This window comes from Coloeus monedula, assembly GCF_965178545.1.
Source record: "Coloeus monedula genome assembly, chromosome: 20".
Lineage (NCBI taxonomy): Eukaryota > Metazoa > Chordata > Aves > Passeriformes > Corvidae > Coloeus > Coloeus monedula.
This window is the reverse complement of record NC_138800.1, coordinates 5,954,340-5,976,285: the sequence shown is the minus strand read 5'-3', so window position 1 is coordinate 5,976,285 and position 21,946 is coordinate 5,954,340. Positions and strand designations below refer to the sequence as shown.

At 42.9% G+C, this 21,946-nt stretch overlaps 1 protein-coding gene across 9 annotated transcripts; it reads right to left on the bottom strand.

Annotated features, from left to right (window-relative positions):
• Positions 1–361: 361 nt before the first annotated feature.
• On the bottom strand, positions 362–21,030 carry RABGEF1 (RAB guanine nucleotide exchange factor 1). Of its 9 annotated transcripts, none has more exons than XM_082294939.1 (11): positions 20,914–21,030; positions 12,181–12,366; positions 10,522–10,688; positions 9,388–9,507; positions 7,361–7,381; positions 6,614–6,783; positions 4,966–5,047; positions 4,458–4,590; positions 3,958–4,049; positions 3,391–3,647; positions 362–2,437 (listed from the first exon to the last, which is right to left on the bottom strand). In XM_082294939.1, exons 2-11 carry the CDS (start codon positions 12,357–12,359, stop codon positions 2,039–2,041), a joined length of 1,620 nt encoding a protein of 539 aa, XP_082151065.1. In that variant the 5' UTR covers positions 12,360–12,366; positions 20,914–21,030; the 3' UTR covers positions 362–2,038. The 9 variants fall into 9 exon arrangements, with proteins under 9 accessions (XP_082151065.1, XP_082151066.1, XP_082151067.1 ...); XM_082294940.1 differs by having other exon boundaries at positions 6,614–6,780; XM_082294941.1 differs by having other exon boundaries at positions 9,388–9,504.
• Positions 21,031–21,946: the final 916 nt, after the last annotated feature.

Sequence of the window (21,946 nt, the reverse complement as noted above, 5' to 3'; positions counted from 1 at the left end):
TCTGTGCTCCAGCTCTGCTCAGGGATAACTCCGGGTAGGAGGAATTCACTCCGGGAAGGAAATCACTCCAGCTGGGGCATGGAAATCCACCTCACCTGATTTATTTCAACAGCCCACTTCAGCGGCTCGATCACATGAAAAAGAGATACTTTAGTTCCAAATGCACCAGCAAATTTTAAAGTGCTTAATCACTCCAATGACCTTTCTGGAAAGAAAATAAAAACATACATTGTTACCCAGCCTAGCACTTGAAGGGCCAAGAACTGTTGTGCCCCGAAGCAGAGAATGCAGAAGCAGCCGCGATTACCTCTCCCTTAATCATTAACAGCGTAACAAAAGGTGAGGAGGGTTTCAGGGACTCATTAACGAGGGCAGAATGGCCACACTTTTATTTAAACACGATCATTTACACAATAGCTGAAAGTTTGCTTCCCCCACCCCTCTCCTCGGGACAAACCTGGGTATCAGAATTAGCACCCGGTGTTTAGAACCCGAACTAAATAAATCCCAGGGTTATTTACCGAAGCGATTTGGGCGTGGTGACACAGGGAATAATTTGATTTTTTTCTATTTTTGTGAGCAGCCCATTGCTGCGGCTGCCTCTCTGGAACACCGGGGGTGGTGCATAGTTCATGTAAGGCTAAAAACTGCCAGAAAAGGGACAAATCACAGTCGTGGTCTGAAGTTATTGCAGTGCAAATTTAATAGGAGCAGTGCTTTAATGAAGTGGAAATTAATCAAGAGGTAGGTGCTTTCCTCCTTGATGGCAAGAATTTAACATTGCTTAAAAGGAATTCCAGCTGAGCTTCGTGTTTGAGATCTCGGGTACACAAAGGAGTCAGGGCTGGATTGAGCTGGAAGAGATTTCAAATGACACAGAAAATGTTTCAAAGTTCTGTTGCAAGAGGTTACTTTTTGTGGGGTGAGCTCTTCTTTCACCCCAATCTGAATTTTAGTGGCACAAAGCCATTTTTAGCTCGGTGTTCAAGGTGCTAAAGGGGTCACTGAAGAGCAGAACATTGATGTTTCATGGAAATAAAGTGCATTTTTCTGCTCCTGCTCCTTCTAAAAAGCAACCTCGAATTATATGAACTTATTTATTTCCCAGGATTGTCAAAAAAGCAACCAAAATTTATCCCACTGATGGAAATGACCAGAAGAGAGAGCCACTTTTGGAGCAACTCTTTCATGGTCTCTTTCCCCTCCCCCTTTTTTGTTCCACATTATGTAATTTTTACTACAAATACTTCTTCCTATTCCTGAAATATATTCTATTTCTGGCCCCACATTCCCTTCCAAAGCAGTAAAATCAGCATTTTTGTGCACCACTCAAGGCTACCAGGTGTTCTGACAGAGCATTTAAACGAAGAAATGTCGTCTTTTAAAGAATTCTTTTTTTTTAACAAAGCAGATTAAGATGATTTTCAAGTTTGCAAATCACTACAACAACATCCTCTGTAATTCATCACTTCTCCCCTCCAGATTAACTCGTTTTTGCCTTTCTACTGCAACATGATGGAGCTGAAAGGTGCTAAAATGAACATTTCGAGATAATTTTCACTCACACACAAGCTCATGCACTGCTGAGACATTAGATTGGAAATCTATTTACAATTTTACATATTTTACAATATATAGTTCATCTTTACAGCTACAGAGTAAGTTCAGACTAACACTGGTACCTTGTGGAGCTGCTGCTGGAACTTGGCTTTGAGTTAAACTAATTATTAAAAACAATTAAGTGCATGCTTAGAAGGAAGCTTTCAGGAGAGATGTCAATGGACTAGTGTTGCTTAAAAATGACACCAGTTTGTGTAGAAAATTGAAATTCAGTTCAAAAAACCCACAAAAGCCTAAATAGAAATCTACTGGACTAAAATAAATACAATTCATTACACTTAACCAAAAAGAAAAGTACCTTTAAAAATGTACTGATTTAAGCTCATCTGATTTTTTTTTTTTTTTTTTTAAGCCTTAAATTTCCTTCCCTTCCCAGCTAGGTGAGGATAATGCTGCTTTTCCAAGCTGCCACTGGGAATTATCCTGCATAAACCTGAGGCTGCAGTGGTGGGGGCAGCTTGTCATTCTCCACATTTTCAGAGTCAATGGCTGCTAAGGCTTGACTTTTTGGTTTTATTTCTAAGGGATATTTCTCCACAATATCTTCCACTTCCTTGGTGATCCCATCAGTCCAATCTATGAGGTCTTTCTCCAGCTTCTTGGCTTCACTGACAATTCTTTCCTGTCTCTCATTCAACTGAGAGAGGAGGTCTAAGCTTTTGCACATTTGCTTCACCCCCAGGCACACATCAGGGGAAAAACTGTCAGATTCCTGCTTTTTTGGGGAGGTCTGGCCCGTCATGAAACGATCAAAATCTTCCTGGCTCAGATTTAAAGACTGAGCATCCAGTTTTTCAATGAAGGCCACAGCACAGCACTGCAAATAAAACAGAGAGAGAGCATCACTGCAAGGTTGGAATCACTACGGACTGGAATGTACCTCTTTTCTATTCCTTACCCTCTTCTTACATCAGTAAATGATTTTTAAATACTATTTTTGTGCCCTAAATGAGCTTTTCCAGAAGTTAATTGGATCAGGCAGTTCATACAACTCTTTCCTCTCCCCCGAAGTTTGAAGAAATCAAAAACTGAGCTGACAAGGTACATTCCAAACCTCAGGGTCCCTGTGTTTGGGAGGTGAGGGAACACCAGGAACATGACAAGGAGACAGGAGCAGTGTATTAATATTTAATTATCTGATCAGCAGAGATCTGCTATGCAGATTAATTCATTAATTTCCTGAAGGAAGAAATGTCAAAGCCCAGCTCACTTTGTGGATGCTCTGCTCCTTCTGAAATAAACTTTTAACGTTCCAAGTGTTTCATTCAACTCTGTAATTTCCCTCAAGGATTCTTTTTGATAAAATGCAGAGCACACTGATAAATGCCTCTTGGAGAAGCTGTAAAAAACCTGTTTGCCTCCACACACCAATGGCCTAATTCTGCAGTGCCTTCAAGAAACTCTCCTGGGCTCAAAGAGGGAACTTTGCATCTGGAACATCTGCACAGCCCAAACTCAGGGTTTGAGGAACAGAAAGTCCTGATCTCTTTGCAGGATAAAAATACACCCAAGTCTTAACATCAGACTTTTCAAATAAAGGGTTTAAAGTTATAAAAAAATAAAGCAAAGCTGTGGTTTGGACAGCAGAGAAAGAAGAGAGAGGAGATAAAACTGGCTGTGCTCTAAGTAATCCCAACCACTGTTTGAAGATTCATTTTAATTTACATTTGAAGATTAATTTAAATTTACATTTCCCTTGGCTGGCAATTCCTACCTCCAAATCAAAGACAAATCTTGCTGTCCAAAACCCAGCCTTCTTGCAGCACTCACCAGGTTAGTGAAATAATATCCATCCTCTCCAGTCATCAGCCTGCTGGGGTTGCAGAAGCGAGTGATGTACTGGATGTTGGACTGCAGGCGTGGGGGGTTCCCCTTGAGAACGATGTAAATCAGTGTGGGCAGGAAATCATCAGCAGAAGCTGGCTCGTTTTTGGTGATTTTGATGGCATTAAAGATGTGCTTGCTGCACTTGGTGATGCAGGCCAGTTTATCCCGAGGGACACGCTTGGAGTCCATCTCGATGATATCTGTGAGGGAAGGAAAGTCCTGAAATCATTCAAATTGTATTAATCAGACACTGAATAAGCAGGATTTGCTGGGTAATATTAATATTGTATCATTTCTGTCTGCAGGGAAGTGTTTCAAGATCAGCTAAGCCTAAACACTTCAGTGTGGAAAATTATCCCTGTTCCACAGATGAAATTCCAGTCCAAACCCACAAAGATTCCTGCAAATTTAACAGCCTGGACCCCCCCCTTTGATGACAGCAAAAATAATCTCAGTAAGCAAGAGAGATGAAATTTAAAGCTGTAAATAAAAACTTCATCATTCACAAACCTGTAATTGCCTTTACAACCATGTCAGAGACTTCTGGGATTTCCTCACTGACAGGAACACACAGCATCTGGGGAGTTACCCAGTGCAAAGCCCTGTGACAGGAAAAAAAGGGTTAAACTCCTCAGTGCCAGTGACAGCCAGGTGTTTGAAACCAGCTGCTTCCTGAACTCAAGGCACAAGGAATGCTTTGTGTGAATGAGGCATTATTCCAGCCATAAACCAGCTTATTCCACTGAAGTAATTTATTTTCAGAGAAAATACTTCCTTTTTTAAAAGTTTGTTTTGGCTGTAATTTAACACAAGCAAACCAATTTTCCCAGTGTAGTGGTTGTCATTATCCCACCTATTCATTCCTCCTGTATTTTAAATAAAATGCTTTTAACCCTTGCTGGTTAACAAGGCATTTTTCTGTGCATAGCACGAGGTTTTTTAACATGATTGATTCAGAGCTCATTTACACAATTAAGGATTGCTCAATTATTTTTCCTTTCAAGCCTTACCTGATCCTTTTTTGGACAGCAAGGTCTTTCTTCTCATCATCAGTTGTCTCAGGGCAAAAAACATATTTATACTGTCGAGTCATGATGTATTTCTCAACCTCATCCATTGCCTTCTCCACTTTTTCAGGGGGCACTGAAAGGGACAAATCCCACAAATGAAGTATTCCTGGGCTCTTTGGAAGGTTTAATCCAGTTTAATCTTAATATCACCAAATCAGTGCTACTCATTTGAGCCAACCTGAGTTCATGAATGGATATAATTTAAGAAGTAAAAATATAATGGGTAGAACTCCACAGAGAGTTTAAGAGAAAGCTGTAAAAACAAATATTTAGGACAGCAAAACTTCCTAAAATTGATGCTGCTAGGAACAATTCTAACTCTGCTACCAGAACCTGTTCCCAGCATTTCTGAAAGCTGGGGATGCTTTGCTTTAACTGAAAATTCAAGAGCCTTTAGTTTTACATCGTTGCTTTTGGAACAGGAAGATGAGGAAGAAGAACTTGGTACCTTTCCAACGTGTCTGCAACCTGTCTGCTACATTTTGGTAGAAGTCCTGGGCACATTCAGACTGTTCCTCAATGCTTAAATCCTGCAAGAGAACAAGGATTAAGTGTGGAAGACCTGGCAGCAACACCTCATGTTTTGTTTTGGTTAAGGCAAGTGTCCAGCTGCAGTAACAGTCTGAGAATGCAAAGGTGTCGTCAGAGGTGTTTATAGTGGCTCCATTTTATTTAAAAATAGGAGAAGCCAACACTGGCTCTTTAATAGGTGAAAGACTTGCATTTATTTGCTGAACAAAAGGTTATTAGCACAGGTGCAATGCCATTTTCGCCAGGCACATCCCTGAGGAGCGCTGACAAAACTCAGACCAGGCAGGACATTTGTCCCTATTTAACCTCAGACGAGGCAGAAGGTTTGTCCCTATTTAACCTCTGATTTTTAAAAGACAATTTATAGTCTAGAAAATCCCCAAGATTATAAATTATTTGAAGGGATATCTATACAGCAGACATTTCTGGTGAGAAAGTTGCTGTGAAATATATTTACAGTGTTATTTGTGAAACAACACTGGCTTTTGCTAACTGACCTCCTGAAGAACATAACAGAGGTTTGAAATTAACTTAATTAAGGCAATTTTCATCATTAAATGGCTGAATAAAATCATACATTAAAAAAGGGGGGAGGAGAATTTCATTGCTGAATTATCTAAGGGCAAAAACTGGACATTGCCCTGAACACAAAAGTCTCAGTTCTTGCTGAGAATGGCTTTTAGGCCTGGTTTATGTGTAGTAAAAAATCTGTGTTTTCAGAAGACTGAAGTAGGAAATGAGAAAACCTTCAGTGCTTGAAGCCCAAAATAAACCCACATTATTCTCACTAACTGTGCGCAGAATGAACAGATCTAAAAGAAAAGAAATCAAAGTTCAAGAAGATTTCAAAGCAGAGGGAATGTAAACTTCCATGAGAACTCATGAGGAGATAATCTGAGGAACTACATAGGAAAGAGACAAGGGGGTGAAAAAGAAGTTATGCTGAGTTCTGACTCATTCCAACCATAGGTGGCACCACAGACTGATTAATATTTCAAGAACATTGGTTTGTGGGTTGGTTTTTTTCAATGGAAAATGAAGATGTAACCCTTATTTCATATTTAAAAAGCAGCACGGTCAAATTCCCCTTCCTAAAATAAAAGGAGAGGGATGGGTTGATGCTGAATTATCTTTAGAAGTTTTTAGGCATAAGCTGTTTCATCCCTGGAAGCATCCAAGGCCAGGTTGGACAGGGTTTGGAGCAACCTGGGACTGTGGAACTGCCCATGGAACCAGATGATCTCCAAGTCCTTTCCAACCCAAACCACTCTGTGATATCATTTCCACAAGTCCTATTTATGTAGAATATTGCTGAACAGACTCATTTATGTGGGATTTAGTCAGGACTAATTTATCTGGGATGCAAAGGAGAGCTTTGGGGTTGGAAGGATGCTTTGGTCCCACACCACCAAAAAATAAAGCACCCAGATCTTAATTTGATGAATTCCATCACCTGAAGGCTCATTACACTCCATAAAATCCAAACTGCTGGAACAAAAGCAGCATCTCCTCCCTCTCTTCCCAATTCCCCCATTTTATTCAGGCAAGAGGAATGCAGAGCTTACCCTTTTATGGCTCATGGTGTCCAAAAAGAGTTTGCATTGCTTGTAGATGTCCTGGCCAGGCTTCTGGTATGTCCTGATGAATTCTATGAACTCCTTGGACACTCGATCTGTCTCGATGCTGGCCTGCCTGTGGATGGAAGGGCTGGGAGCCTTGGCCTCCTGGATCTCTGCTGGGAAAATTCAGGGCACAACAGATCAGTTTTTTTACACTGCTGGATGAATTCATAAAGGTTTTATCACTTCAAGTCAGTTTTTTTCAGCTGTGCAGACAATTTATGGTCATTTATTTCTCCAGCTTTGCCAGGGAAATGCTGGATATTATTAAACACAGCAATTATTAGTACACACAACTCCAGGAAAACTGAGTATTCCACTGAAGTGGAACATTTAGAGCCACACCCCCAGTGACACTAATGGCCTTTTTCTATTAGAAGTGACTGCAACATGGGGTTGCTTTTGGCTCTCTTACACTGTCATTCCCAGGTCAGATATCTCCATTTAAGGTTTCCAGATGGGATTCTGTAGATTCCTAAAGATAACAGGGTGGTTTTCCCACTTTCCCTGACCTCTACACTCCTGCTCCTTTGCTTGTACCAACACAAGTGGCTCCCAAGCAGCTCAGGGCAGTTCTGCTCAAGGAACACACACAGCAAGCTGACAGAGCTGCACCCACGGGGCTTTTTCCCACAAAAACATCTGATTTTCCAAGTTCCAAATTAATTATCCTGCTCCAAAACCTTCACCCACCTTTCAGCTTGCCAGCCAACGCTGTTGGAAATGGAGGGATTGAATAGAGGTGGTGGAAATGAACGTGGTGAGAAGCAAGCAGCAGAGAGACAGAAAACATGAAAATATTCATGGTCAGCACGAGACAAACACAGCTTTCAATCTGCAAACACTTCACATGCACAGAAATCCTGCTTTCAACAAGCATGCAGAACTCCAGAAGAAAAAGAACTAAGTGGGATTAATATGTTTAAGTTGGTTTAATTTGGATTTGAGGGAGTTTATTGGGGGTTTTTTTGGTTGTTATTTGTTTTTAAAGAGATCCAGCACTACAGAAAATCCAAAGCTGTGTCACCCAGTGAGTAACAAACACTTCTCCTCTGACCAAAGCTCCACACTTCAGCACAACCTTCTCTGGGGAATAACTTGGTCAGGCACCATCAGAACACTTCTGGTATTTAACTGCTGAGAACAGAAGAGGTTTTGCAAATATTTAAATTCCAACTGCAGCAATTGAGATAGTGCAAATCCAGCTCCTTTCTAGTTACTCAGGGACACTTTTCCAGAGGGGATTTCCTTCCATTGCCTTTATATCTAAATTCACTGCAGTGAATCCCAAACCCTACACAGGATTCCAGCTGAAGGGTGGGCATTAATTAAATTTGTCACATTTAACAGTAGAGAAGCAGAAAGCTTACTTTGAAATAATAAACAAAGAAAAGGGCAGAATTATGAGATATTTCTTCCATGATTAATCACTGATCTCATTTTGCAGTACAGCTGAAGGTTTATTTACTTATTTCAACAATGTGTTCACTCTCTTATAAAAAGAATGAGCCTTATTTCACTATTTGACCTTAAGGAATATAATTTTTTCACTCACTAATTCAAAATAGATTGGTTTTAGTTACTAGAGAGATGTAGTCAACTGAGGCAGATTAATATTAAGTATTAAAAAGTGAATGTTAGTTAGAATGAACTGTCTTTTAATGAGTTACACCAAAAACTACTTGTAGTTGCAGCTTCATTAATCTCTGAGCTGAAATCCTGATAATAAGGAGAATTAATCTGCACTGATTACCAAGGACTGCAGGAACAAATGTACTTCCAGCAACAAAATACTCTGAGGTTTGTCCTGTGTTCTCAGGGAATTCAGTCCAACTAAAAAGAAGCTGATTACAGCCAAGAAATTCCAACAAGTTAAAGAGAACCCAGCAGAGGAAAATGCCAAAACGCCAGGAGCGAGCACGGGAAGAGTTAAGGAAGGATCAGCTTCACAAAGAATAAACATTATTAATACTTCAGTCTTTCTACAGGAAAGCCACTTGTCACAGCAGAGCAGGAGCACTCCAGGGATTCACTATGGTTGTGCCATGGCCACGGAGCCCAGTCCAAGCATGGAATGTGAAAAAGGTTTTTTGTCATCAGCTCTGTTACACATGGCCCTTCATCATCTTCCTGTAATTTAATAAATATCTTCCAATTTCTTTAGCCAGCAGAACAAGTCAGGATTGCAAACAAATAAAGTAGGATGAGCTCTTAAAGCTGTTTGCATCATGGGGTTTGGTGTCCTTTTGGTTTAAATGAAACCAGCGTCTCCTCTTGACAGGAAATTTTCATCTTGGTTTATATAACAAACATCTGGAGATGTTTTGAGAATGCAAAAGTTCTTGAAGTGCCAACTTCAGTAGTTTCAACTCATAATAATCAGATTTGTAACAGCAACCAGGAATGCTTTTTTTGATAAAAACACAAAGCAGCACAAAATCCAACTAATTCTTACAAAATTCTTATTTTTTTAATCCTAATCCTAAAGCGGAGCTCAAAGAAGCTTCAGCTTTACTCCTGTGACTCCCTACTGAGAAGCAAACCATTGGTTTAGAGATTCAACATCACCTCAGGATGCTGGACTTGCTTTTTTTGCCACCTTCATGTTGAAGAGCATGAGTTACAACTGGCACAACCCTAGTTTGTGTTTTGCAAAGCCCAGCTAAGAGCTAAGCTTACTAAAACCAGGCAGACAGCTTGCCCAGGCTGTGCTGCATTACCTTCAGAAGGGGAAGCCAGTTCCCAGGAGGGAGTAAAAATCTCCTTCAAATCCCTGAGAATGTTATCAGCATTTCTCTCCCTCCCAAGCTGTCCTTGCTTAGGGGTTTTCTCTTGAGCTGCTGAAATAAAAGGCCAAAGCAAGCAGGGCACCGAGAGCAGGAGCGTGGCAGGACAGGTGGTGAAGGGATAAAAAAAGAAAAGATGGAAAGTGAGAATGAACATTCAAAAAAAAAAAAAAAAAGGTTTAACACACAGGTGAATGAATGCCTCATGTAGCCAGCTGCTGCCATGCACCAGGTCAACTCTAATAGGAAATATGCTGAATTTCAAATGAAGGAAATGCATTATCCCTAAGGTTAAGACAGATTAATGTTGGTTTTCCTTCTGGAATTCCTCCTCCACAGCCCAGCATTTCCCAGTTTTCGCCTGTGGAAGCTATTGCTATGCAAAGCCAGCAGTGCCATTCATCATTGCTGCTTGTAACACATTCTGGAGAACAAACACTCAGCCAACCACAAACTTGATCTTCCCAGCCCACACACAAACACTGTCAGCCTCACATTTATGTGCAGTTCATGGCACCCTGCTTACACATCCCATTTTTTCCTGGTGAGGTGTCAGAGTGAGGCACTCTGGCAGCATCAGCTGATATTTTATCTCAGGGTTTCTATCACACTCAGAGACAGCAGTTTGTTGAGGTGACTGACAGCCAGCACCTTCTCTGCTGCTCTCTCCAGGAGGAATTCCCCTCCCAGCCCTAAATCCTGGGATGACACCGTGGCTGACTCAGGAATTTAGCTGGAATGCGTGCCAGAGGAACAAGGAACTTCCCCTCAGCAGTGCAGTGCCAGACCACCACCAGGAACACATTTATGCTGGTTAGTGGAAGAACTCCTGTATAATAACATAGAAACATAGGTTTAGCAGTTCACTGTTGTATTTAAAAGATTGGCATCACCCAAAAGCTCACATTTTTCTGCATTTTCAGAAACAATCACTCTCCAGAAGCATCACTACTCCAACTTTTGAAAGTCAAAGCACAGAGCCTTAATCTGCCTTTTAGAACAACACATCTGTCAAAAACACTTATAATTTTAAAATGTACAGAAGCATGAAAAGCAAAGGAGAGTTACCCTTCTTAGCTCCTGCTCTGGAAGAAGCCGTGAAGAACTTCTTCACAGTTGTGACCTTTCTTGTTTTCTCATTGGTTTTCTTCTCCTCAAACTTTGAAAAGGTCAGGGACTGTGCCCCTTGGGTGCTCTGGCTGCTGGCATAGGCTTCCTCCTCCTCACGCTGGAGCCTGGAATTAGAAGAACACAGGTCTGATTTAAGTGCTTAAATAAGCTGAATTCCTGTGCAATCATTAATTACTCATTTGACATGTTAATTCTTTGCCCATCTTCATTCCTTTATTCCTGCCACATTTCCCTTCACTACATGACACCCACCCTTTCCAGGTTGCAGCAGTAAAAGTGACAGAAAGCTCAGGGTGGTGAGGGAGGGTTAAACTGTGAGGCCAAAAGGGGGAAAAATGAGGTTTAACCATGGTCACCTTCCCCTCATGGCACACCCTGAATTCTCTAGGGTGAGGGAAGGATTTCCAGCAGTAGATTCCTTGCCTTCCTTCCTGCCTCACAGGGAGTTCCCCAACCTCTTACCACAGGCTTCACCATCTTAAAAAAGCAAAATACCCTGTCCCAACCTCAGAAATATTTTGGGAAATAGATCATTGTAGTCCTAATCTGGTTTGGTAATAAATATCTGCTTGAATGAATGAGACCAAACCCAGTTTTTAATCTAAATTAGAGGAGGGCAAACTCACCAATCCTGAAACTTTTTTCCTCTTATGCAGAAGGATTAAAATAGGTTACACTGTATCACCCTTCAAGATGCTGCAAGGCTGAGCAATTGTCTTTAGCAAACCATCCAGCTCAGGATGGACCATAAGTAGTGTTGGATTTACAATCTCTTGAGGCAGGAATTGTATCTTACACCAGTGTTGACAAGCCTGTCTATTCACTGCAGCAAACAATCACAGCTTATCTGTGCCTTTAGCATCTCCCAGCTACTTATTAAACAATTCCTTAAATACCCTACTTTATTTTAGGGATGATCCAAGACTGGCAGCAAAACTATCTGCCCTAATAATAAAGTTTTTATTAACTGTTTAAGATATTTATGGCAGAGGAAAACAACGACATGACCTCTGTGCTGCCAACTGCTTATCACCTCTGAAAACACATCTTCCATTTTCAGGGTCAAGCATTTATCACATGAGGAAAATTAGATTGGTTTGCAGAAAATAAGTGATTAGACAATTCCCTAAGTTAGTAAAGCTAAAGCTTTGATGTTCTTGGGCTTAACCCTGCAGTTTGAAAGAATGACCACAGACCAAGACTAAAATCAGCAGCTGGAATGTAAAACCAGGGTGCTGGCTACACCCAAGCCATCTCCAGAAGCTCCAGAGGATATTTTAATCAAAATTGTCCCTTTAACCCTTCTAACTGCTAGATAGAAATATAGATTTGCATATGCAAATGAGGCTAAAGTATTCATTGGGAGGTTGGGGCTTTGTTTACATTTGTTACTTCCCAGATTTTCTTTTCAAACCTCTTATATTAGAATGTCACAAATATCCATCTTTGCATCAAAAGGAAGGTTTTAATTCCTGCTGGAAAGGTCAAATTGGAGAACTTGTGATGAGTCTGAGCCAGAGCAAACAGGACTGGGAAATGGGAGGCAGGAATAGTATTTGGTGGAGTCACCCTGAAGGAAGAAAGAAGGTTCTTTACCGCTCTGCCAGCTCCCAGTCCTCTTGAATCTGCTTCTGCCTGGCCTTGTGGTATTCCTCCCTCCAGCACTTGGAGCAAAACCCCTGCCAAGCAGGATTGCCATAGTAACCACAGCCCTTCTTGCACAGCAGCTCCGACTGATCCACGTGGATTCCTCTGCGCTCCGATTTCAGGTTCATTTTCCTCCTGGTGGAAGAGGAGAAGGGTTAAAAACAGAAATGTGGCACCAGCCACATCCCAGATACCATTTCTTCTGAAGGTTTGCCTTTAGAAAGGAGTCACCTGCTTGAATTATTTAACAGCTCCATAGCAACGAAATGAATGCCACGGGAGGAAGGGCACAGTTACATAACCACGAGCCCCAAAGCCAGGGGCAGCATGAGCACATCTCTGCAGGGCTGTGACCTGCACACAGCTCCAGGCAGTGGCCCAGGGCACCAGTGACAGCCCCACAGCCAGGGGACAAAGGGCCACGGCTCTGCTCTCATCAGCACCTTGTTCTGACAGCCAGAGACACAAAGCAATGGGGGAAAAATGTAAGAAAGTTCCAAACACCAATGAAGGGAGCATATAGAATATACTGTATTCTAAGACTGTGCCTGCAAAGAACCACACTGGTGAGGCTTTAGGAAAGGGATCTCTGGCCTCCGAAAGTGTCTTCAGGGCACAGTGAGGAATCACAGCTGACCCAGCTGGGCACATCAACACACGGACAAGGTGCATCCCCACTTCCTCCAAGTTATGGCAGAGTTAAACTGGCTGCCTGCACACAGCACAGCTCTGTGGGATTTATATTTAGTGACTGCAACAAAAAGATTCTCCTGCCTACACCAGCATTGTGCCAAGCCTGTCTTGGAGCATCCAGCAAGCATCCAGCCTCCCCTTTCCTTGCCTGCCTGACAGAAACCATGCCACATGCCAACTCCCTCCCAAGGCATCCCAGCTACTTGGTTCTAATGGGGAATGCTGGAGTCATTTTAGGAGAAAAGCAGCACAGGATTATCTGCATCAGCAAGGTTAAGGTGTGCATATTAAAATGTTAACATTTGGATTGCAATATTGACAGACACAGAGAGCAGAAATAGCACAGCAAAGTTTTGTCCAGTAAATTCAGTTCCTTTCCCTTTCTGCCATTCCAGAGATGCCACGTATGGAAAGCAAGAGGAAAAGGGATTTTCTCAAACTGAAGAACATCAGCAACTGAGTCAGAGTTATCTTCCTTTCCCCTGAAATTCCACCCCAAGCTCTTCTCTGGATCACCCAGCATAACAGATGGAATATGAACAAATGTCACTGCCACTGAGAGTTTTCTACTACAGGAAGTACCAGCTCTTTTGTTCCAAGCTCAATTATCCATTTTAAAAGACTGATAATGTTTAACATTTCCCATTAATCTAATCAAGTTATTTTAAGCAAAGTAACAGGAAACACACGATTTTCTCTGAGGGGGGAACAAATTAAATATTCCATCTTATCTACATAAGTATTAAGATTTCTTCCACTTTTCAATTTTTGAAAGAAATAATGAGTTTCTAAAAATAACCAAAAAATAGTTTAATTGTAGAGACATGCATATTAAAGGCATCAATTTCTTAATGACATCATTTATAGCCACGTGTTCTCATTTTTATAGATGGGAGAGTGGCTGAATACTTTCTTTTCTTTCCCACTGAAAAGTCTGACAGACAATATTGTGCTGCTGCAAAGCAAAATGAAAATAAACCCAACCCTACATTTTAAATATTTGAGAGCTTTACTTCATTCCCATATGCAGAAATAACTGAGAAACAAAGACTTCACAAAAATCTTTTGGTTTCATTTCCTGACTTCTCAAGGAAGGCCTGTGTGTGAGCTCCTGGCTGCCAACATCTCAGAGCCCAGAAATTCAACTGTCAGTGTGTGTCAGCTGCACAGCCTGGGGAGGAATTGCACAGTGGCAAGATTTGCACACTCAGGCCATTCCCAGAGCATCACTCATGTCCTTGAGCAACAATTCTGAAAAGAAAGGGGAAGCAAAAGCATGAAACTCTTCACTGATTCAGTTTCAAGACCACTTCCTACAAAGCAGAAGCTGCAGTAGCATTTTGGTCAGAGACCTCTATTGCAGGTGCCTGTCCCAGAAAAAAATGCAATAAATATGCATAAAATGTTTAATTGCCATTCATGTGAAGCTGTTCAGTCAATGTTTTCCCTGTAAACCACGAAGAAACAATAAATAAAACCATTTTCATAACACAAACTTCACAGAAATTTTACAGGGATCTCTGTCACCCAAAGAAATAAAACCCTATAAAATCCTGTCACCCACCACAGCAGAGTTACAACAGCTTTGCAACTGCAATAATTCCAAGAATTCAGGTGTCTGCTCTCATTCAGCATCACCACGTTCCAGACTCTAGTTTGAGAATTAAAGGAGTAGAATGAAACCTGACCCTGTTTCTCTCCCTGCCCAACACCTGAAAGCCACAGCAGAGTTTCTCTGCCAGCTGTGCACTTTCACCCCCTCCAGAGAGGCACAAAAATCACCTCTGTGCCCACAGATCTTTGCCCCCACAGTGCCACCGTTCCCTCTGGCATCCTGTGTGTACACACTAGAACTAAAAATAAAGCTCTGCTCAGTGTCCAAGCTCAGAGTAAGCAAAGCAGGGCTGCAAGGAGCTGCAAAGTCAAGTGCCCTCCCCTCCCTCCAAGTGTTTGCAGTGACATCAGCTCAGATGCAGGGACAAAGGAGGTCACCCTGAACCCACAGGAAGGAGTCACATGCTGCACACAAAGCACAGACTTTCGGCTCCCTTCAACCAGAAAAGGCTGTTGTAAAACAAAAAAAGTTGCCCAGCCGATTTCTGCAGGTCAGCATTAATATTGTAATGAACAGAACAACTCCAGTTGTGATAAACTGAATGTGAAAAAACCCTCTCAAATTGATTATTGGCAACTAAATCCCTGTGTATTTTATGATCTTACACACCTAAAAATGTTTTGTTGGAAGTTTTGTGTGTCCAAAATGCCTTTTTTTTCCCCCTTTCTCTAGTCCCTTCTCTCCCTCCCATTCCTTATCCAACAGTCACCTCCTCAATGCATGTGCACAGTCACACCACACATTTTGCATGGTCAGACCTCTTATTTTCACTCCTGCCCTGAATGCATGATGTGTTCAAAGCTCACTTCTGACATAATTCCAAGGAATAAAACAAATTTGTTTTTTGTCTGGGGTTGGAGAGCAGGCAACTCCGATCACCTTTATACCACCTGCCCACCGGAGAAGTCAGGAAAACACAAGGTAAGAAACCTCCACATTAAAAAAAAAAAAAAATCTAATCCAGAAATACAACAAAGTACCAGAAGATTATAAATAACATTAACCAGTACAATTTGGAGAGGTGCTTTGCACCAAACATCCTTCTTGTGCCTCCTGGATCCCAGTTAAAGTACTTCAAGAAGCCCCACATCTCCCTGCCAGGAGCAAAAATGTAATGTCATTTAAAATATATTCATCCACTGCTCTGCTTAGTGAGTGCTTCAAATGTGCTGTGAATATCATCAGGGAAGGCAGAAATGACACCTTACAAACACCAAAAGAATCTTCTTTTGAGCATTTCTGTGCCAGGACTAGACCTCATCACACCTTAATATCTAATTGTTAATTAGCAACACCCCTTTGAAGAGTTTAGAAAAAGAATGTGCTCTCAGTTATTAATTTATGAAATCCCTTTACTGAATGTTATTTATTTGCAAGCAAAAGCTTCTGGTCTCCCATTCTCCACCGAAATGGAAATGTGGAAATCACCCAGCTCTTTTCTATGATCTTTAAAGTGCACCTCACACATCATGTGCAGCTCCTGAGGGATTTATTTGGGATAATCACAGCCTGGGAAGGTGTCCCACTGCTGGCTGTGGCCACCAAAATGCTCCTTGTCTTCCTGCCACAAGAATTCCCAGGCTGAAGCTCCATGTTCTGCATGTCCAGCTTTATTTTTCCCAATTCTACTAAAATCAAGAGGAAGTGAGGCATGAGATTCATATTAAGTCAGATCTATCTGCAGGCTGCACACCAAAGGTCTCTAATGACAGATCAGATCTGCTCCAGCTTTTTCAGAAGCATCTCACAGTAGTTTTGAAATGATGAAAAAATCCCCACCAAATCACTGTGGTTTAATTCAAAATTAGCTTTCTACTTGCTTTAATGCAATTTATTCTGAAGCTCTCAAATACATCTTCCTATCAACATATTTTTCTTGCTGTACCCACACTTAGATAATGTTTTTTTCTTTTTATTCACTTGTTTAGAGCAAACACCTTTTAGGAAGGGCAACACCAAACTCAGAGACTTCTCATCCTTGCTCACATCCCTCGATTTTTCCCGTCAAGTTTGTCATCCAAGAACCTCCAATAAATTACAGCTCTCCCTTCAGAAAATGGGAAGTCACAGAACATTTTTCAGGAAGGACAAAGCAGCTGCCTGCCCTCTGTGGCTCTGTCAGGGCTGAAACTGAGACCATGGGTGCAAACACTGCAGGGTTTCAGTTACCACCACCAGGGAAGCACACCAGGAACCCAAACCCATAAAACCAACTTTTCTGCAAAATATTCTGGCTGAAAGCCAATTCACTTTCCCTGTCACTTACTCTGATCTGCCTTTTAACATCTACTAAGGCAACACAGAGAGTTAAGACACAGGAAACATGAATTTTGCTCCAAGCCCATAAATCCCCAGGCCATTTCTGTCAGTATCCCACAAAGGGGACTGAAGGAGAAGCAACCATTCCTCCAGGACTTTGGACCTTTTGTAGCTCCATAACAGCAAAATACTAAATTCTAATTTTCACAAAAACCAACTTACAAAATAACCAGAAAAATTCATATTAAACCTACTAAATCAGTTATCAGTAACAGCAAGGAGCAGATTCATGCTTAGCTTTTATGTGGTAGGAAAAAAGAGGATCCTTCAATCCAAACTGGATCCGTCACCCAGGGCTGAGTTAATGCACACATGAAAGACTAAACTTACATAACACCCTCTTTTCAGCAAGAAACACAGGACAATTTTCACAGCACAAAGACTGCAGACACAGCTTTGGCTTGGGGAAAAGCACTGGGTGAAAGATGGTTTAGGAGCAGCACAGATTTACCACAGGCTCCAACACCACCAGCGTGTTTTTCTGGTTCTTTTCCACTTCCCTTCCTTGCCAGGGATGGAGCAGGCAGGTACCTTTGTTATCAGTGCAGATTCTGAGGAGATATCAGCTGGGTCATAAACTATTTATTAGTCCTGGAATGCTGAGGTCACCTTTGAGACAAGAGCTGGCTGGAAAAGCTCATATTCAAAGCAGAATAGAAAGAGTCTTGCTTAATCAATCAAACACCTCCAGCAAGAGCTAAGTGCAATCAATTCGTAATTATTACAAGCTGTGAAGAACAGTTTTTCAGTAACTCCACAAACTAACGCTGGAAATTAAAGCAGTAGCTTTAATTCTACAATTGAAGTGCTATAAATGAGTTTCAGTATTGCTAATGACTTAATTAAATGTATCTAAAACCAGGAAAACACAGACTGGGAACAGGCAGGTTTGGTTTGTGGGTATGTTTTGGTTTCTTTTTGTTGCTGTTGGTTTGGGTTTTTTCTTCCCTCCCTAAAATTAAGTTTTCTCAAAAAAAACCAACTTGACACAACCATTAACAACAACCTACAGCAGTCTTTTCACTGGGCTGAAGCAAATGTGATTCAGCTCTTCAAAAGTCATTGCAGCACCTAATGAACAACCTGAATTCTCCTAATTCAAAACCATCAAAGTGTGAAGTGTTCACAATGAAGGATCACTCTCTGCAGCTCTCTGATCATCGATGGCCATCCCCAAAAATGGAATTTTAAAGCAGAAAAAAGAAAACCAGGGAAGTCTCCACACACACAATTCTTACATTTACTGCTGTTGTTTCACATTTTACTGGTGCCTGAATATTCCATCATAGTTCAGATCCAGACAGCAGCCAACAGCTTTAATTGCTAAAAATAGACTTATAAGGTAGGTTAGAAAGTGCATCAAAAACTGAGGGGTGCAAGGATGGAGTTAAGGTGTATTTTGTATTTTGCCAGTGGAAAAGTGCCCTGAAAATTTATTTATTCCAAAGAAGCACTGACGCAAACGCCCCAAAATTCTGAAGAGCACCAACCTACGTGCTGAAAGAGTCGTGATTCAGGTGTAACCCCAAGCACTGAGGCATGTAATTAGCAGCAGAGTAATTAACCATGAGCTAATTTCCTCCCAAGGAAGGGTGGGGCAAGATGATCTCAGGCTCATGAACAGAAAACACAAAAGCTATTAGACAACTCAGGAATTAGGCAAGAAACCTGCGTGTTATCTTCGCAGTGCTCACACTTTTAGCGCGCATCTTTCTTGCAATTATGGAATTTCAGCTACAGCAGCTGTAGGATAAACAGTGCAGGCTGCTAAAAAAACAGTCCCAAGAAAAGAAAGAGTCGCTGCTTTGGTGAGCAGCCACCTCAAACAAACCACAGCGCTGGGTCCTGTCATTTGGAGGGGAAATTGCAGCCACTGCTTCAAACCTCCACAATCCTGACGGCCACAAGGCTCCAGCTCTCAATTTGCTCAGCTTGGAGTTGTGTTTTCCTCCTCAAATGTCAGCACAGGCCTGGAGCTACAGGTTTGGTTTGTCCCCACTAAATTACTGTGGCATGAATGACCAGGCTGTGTCTCACCATCTCCATGTGACTCACAACTCTGCTTTTAAACGAAACCACAGAAAACATCTAAAAACTCTTTGAGCTGCTTGGTTGGGAATTCAGAATAAAAAGAAGATTAGCTAAAACTGCTAAAATCTCCTCAGAAATAGCTTGTACACATTATTTCTTGCCAACTGCACTCACCTGGACGCAGAAATTAAGTTGCCTAAAACCTCAGAGAAAAAACTTCAAAACGTTTTATACACTTTGTACCTGGACTTGTTACAAGTGGCATTTTAACAGCACTTCACAAGCAAGGTTTCTAGGTCTAGTTTTAGATCACAAGTAGTTAATCATCAGAAAAAAAAAGCCCCAAGCATAACTGGGGATTACACAGCAAAAAAAAAGAAAGAGCTGAGAAAGATTGTTCTAGCCTAAATAACACCACAGAACAAAATTAAATACCAGAATCATGGACTATCTTCAAGCTTATAATCAGTTTGCTGGGTAAAGCAGTCTTAGGAATTGGTATAATTGGCTTTATACCCTATTCTCCCCTTCTACTGTGTGTTGTTTTGGGCTTTTTCTCGGTCAGCAAAACATTCCACTGAGCTACAATTCTCTTCCTAATCCTCCCTGCTGCAAAAAAACACTTTTGTAACAGTGTCCAGAAGGCCAGCACATCCAATTCCTGAGTAAAGCACTGTTCCTGGAAAACACCACGTCCTTCTCTGCTGACCTGGTTTGGTCATTGGTCTCAAAAAAGTGTTGGGTAACTGGAAAACCAAGAGCAGCTCAGTGCAGTTCCCAAAGTCCCGGTGTTAGGAGCTTCATTGCTTCCAAAGTAGTTTCAAATGAGACCAAACAATAAAAGTATAGCAAGTCAATAATGGACCTAAAGCACAACCCCCACAATGCTACCCTTTCCCCCGAAAACATGCAGTGCTGCTAATTCCCAGCACTGGGCCCCCACTCAGCCAAAAAAAACCCAGTTGAATTTTGCCTGTAAAACCCTCTCAAGTGAACCCAGCACCCCATCACAGCCCCGGCCACAGAGCAGGAGGATTTCAGACAGCACCGAGCCACCCCCTCAGAGAATTTCTTTGGTAATTCAAGCACATCATTCATCTCTCAGTATCTCACACCCTCGCTGAGCCACTCCCTGCTTCAAAGGAACAACCTGAACCCTACACAAAGTGCTACAAGCAGTGACGAACACCCACAAAAGCATCCAAAATGCACGCTCAGCATCTTAAGTATTCTCCAAACTTCACCTAGCTTGACTTTAAAGGACTTTGATCCTCAGCTGTGCAGTGAGAAGCCACACAGGGACAATACTTACAGGAAAAAAGCCAAAACCTCACTCATCCGCAAGGAACTCATCAGGAAAACAGGCTAAGGTGGGCATATGGGTAAAGCTATCAGTGACACCTGCACCCTGTTAACTACCAGCACAGGCCCATGGAATTAATTCAAATACATAGATAATAAAAATCAGCTTTAGGAGCTGCACATGGAGGAGGGCAAACACCCACGAAAGTATCCCAAAAGCACTGCTCGGCCTCTTAAAAATTCTCCAAACTTCACCCGGCTTGAGTTTAAAGGACTTTAATCCACAGCCGGGCAGCGGCAATACTTACAAAAAACAAGCCAAAAACTCCTTGATCCACAAGGAGCTCATGAGGAGAACAGGCTGGGGGGGCATACTGGCAAAGCTGTCAGTGACACCTGCAACCTGTTAACCACCGGCACAGACCCATCGAATTAAAATACATATATACAGCTAATAAAAATTAGTTTTAGGAGCTGCACAATGAGGAGGAAGGGGGTTTGGCAAGCCTCGGTATATCCCGGTGTTTATCCCGATCGCTGCCGCCCCGCGGGGCCCAGGGACCCCACGCCCAAGGTGGTAGCGGGACCGGTGTGAAGCCCCTCGGCGGGGCGGACACCGACCCCCGACCCTCAGCACGACCTATAACCGGGGGGAACACGGCCACCGCCGCCTGTCCCCGACCCGAGGCGGCCCCTCCAGCTCTTCACCCCGCGGTCCTCACCGGCTGCCCCGGGCGGCGGGGCTGATCCGGCCGCTCCGCTGCGCTGCTGCCGCCGCGGCCCCTGACGGCCCCGGCGCTGCCCGGGCCCTCCCTCGGTCCCTCCCTCGGCTCCGGCGGAAGGGCGGGCGGCACCTCCGGGGCGGGACCGAGCCCGGAAGGAAGCGGGGCCCCACCGCGCTGGGCGGAGCGGCGGCCGCTCCTTGAAGGGGCAGCGGCCGGGCTCGGGGCTGAGCAGCCGCTGTGAGGGTCGGCGGGGCTGTCACACGCCCGTGCTGCTCGTGTGAACGCATCCACAGTCCTTCTCCTCAGCTTCTTGTTGTCTGCCCCTTCCAGCGTAGCGAATTCCCACGCTGCCGCCTCCCTTCCTTCTCCACAGCCCGCTGCAGCTCCTCAGGGCTCCAAAAGCCGGGCCCTGGTTCCACACGAGCGCCCCAGAGCTGCCTTTGGGCTCTCTGCAGTAGGGAGCTAAATATCCGCTGCTATTTCAAACTCCTCTTTCCACGCTCAGTTACACAGTGCTGGGTGCTGGTTGCCATCTCTTTTACCCACCCACACCTCCCCCTTTTTTTTTCCCCTTCAGCACGGACATTCCCCTGTGAGACAGGGAGCGCTTCGGCAGGACAGATGGATAGAAAGGAAATTACTTAAGAAACAAGGGGGAAATTCTTCTTCTGAACACGGGCAGGTTCTTTTTGAGCATTGCACAATCCCAGCAGCTACTGGGACCGTCCCTGTGCTCTGTCACACGAATGGGCGGGCAGGGAAAGAAGGACGGAATTGAAAGCACTGGAATGATCTGATCCCAGAGACAGCACACACTGCGCTAGTGGCATCTGCTCGGGAAGTGATGATAAACGACTAAATGTCATTAAAACAGCCTGGGACAGAGATTCGTGTCTTACTTTTCGTTTGCAGTCAGGCAAAGCACACTGAAATGCCAGGGAAGGTGAGGAAAGGCACTGCAGTGGCTGCAGACTAGATGAGCCAGAATTCCAACAGTTTTCAGTATCATAATTTTTTATTGCACAACACA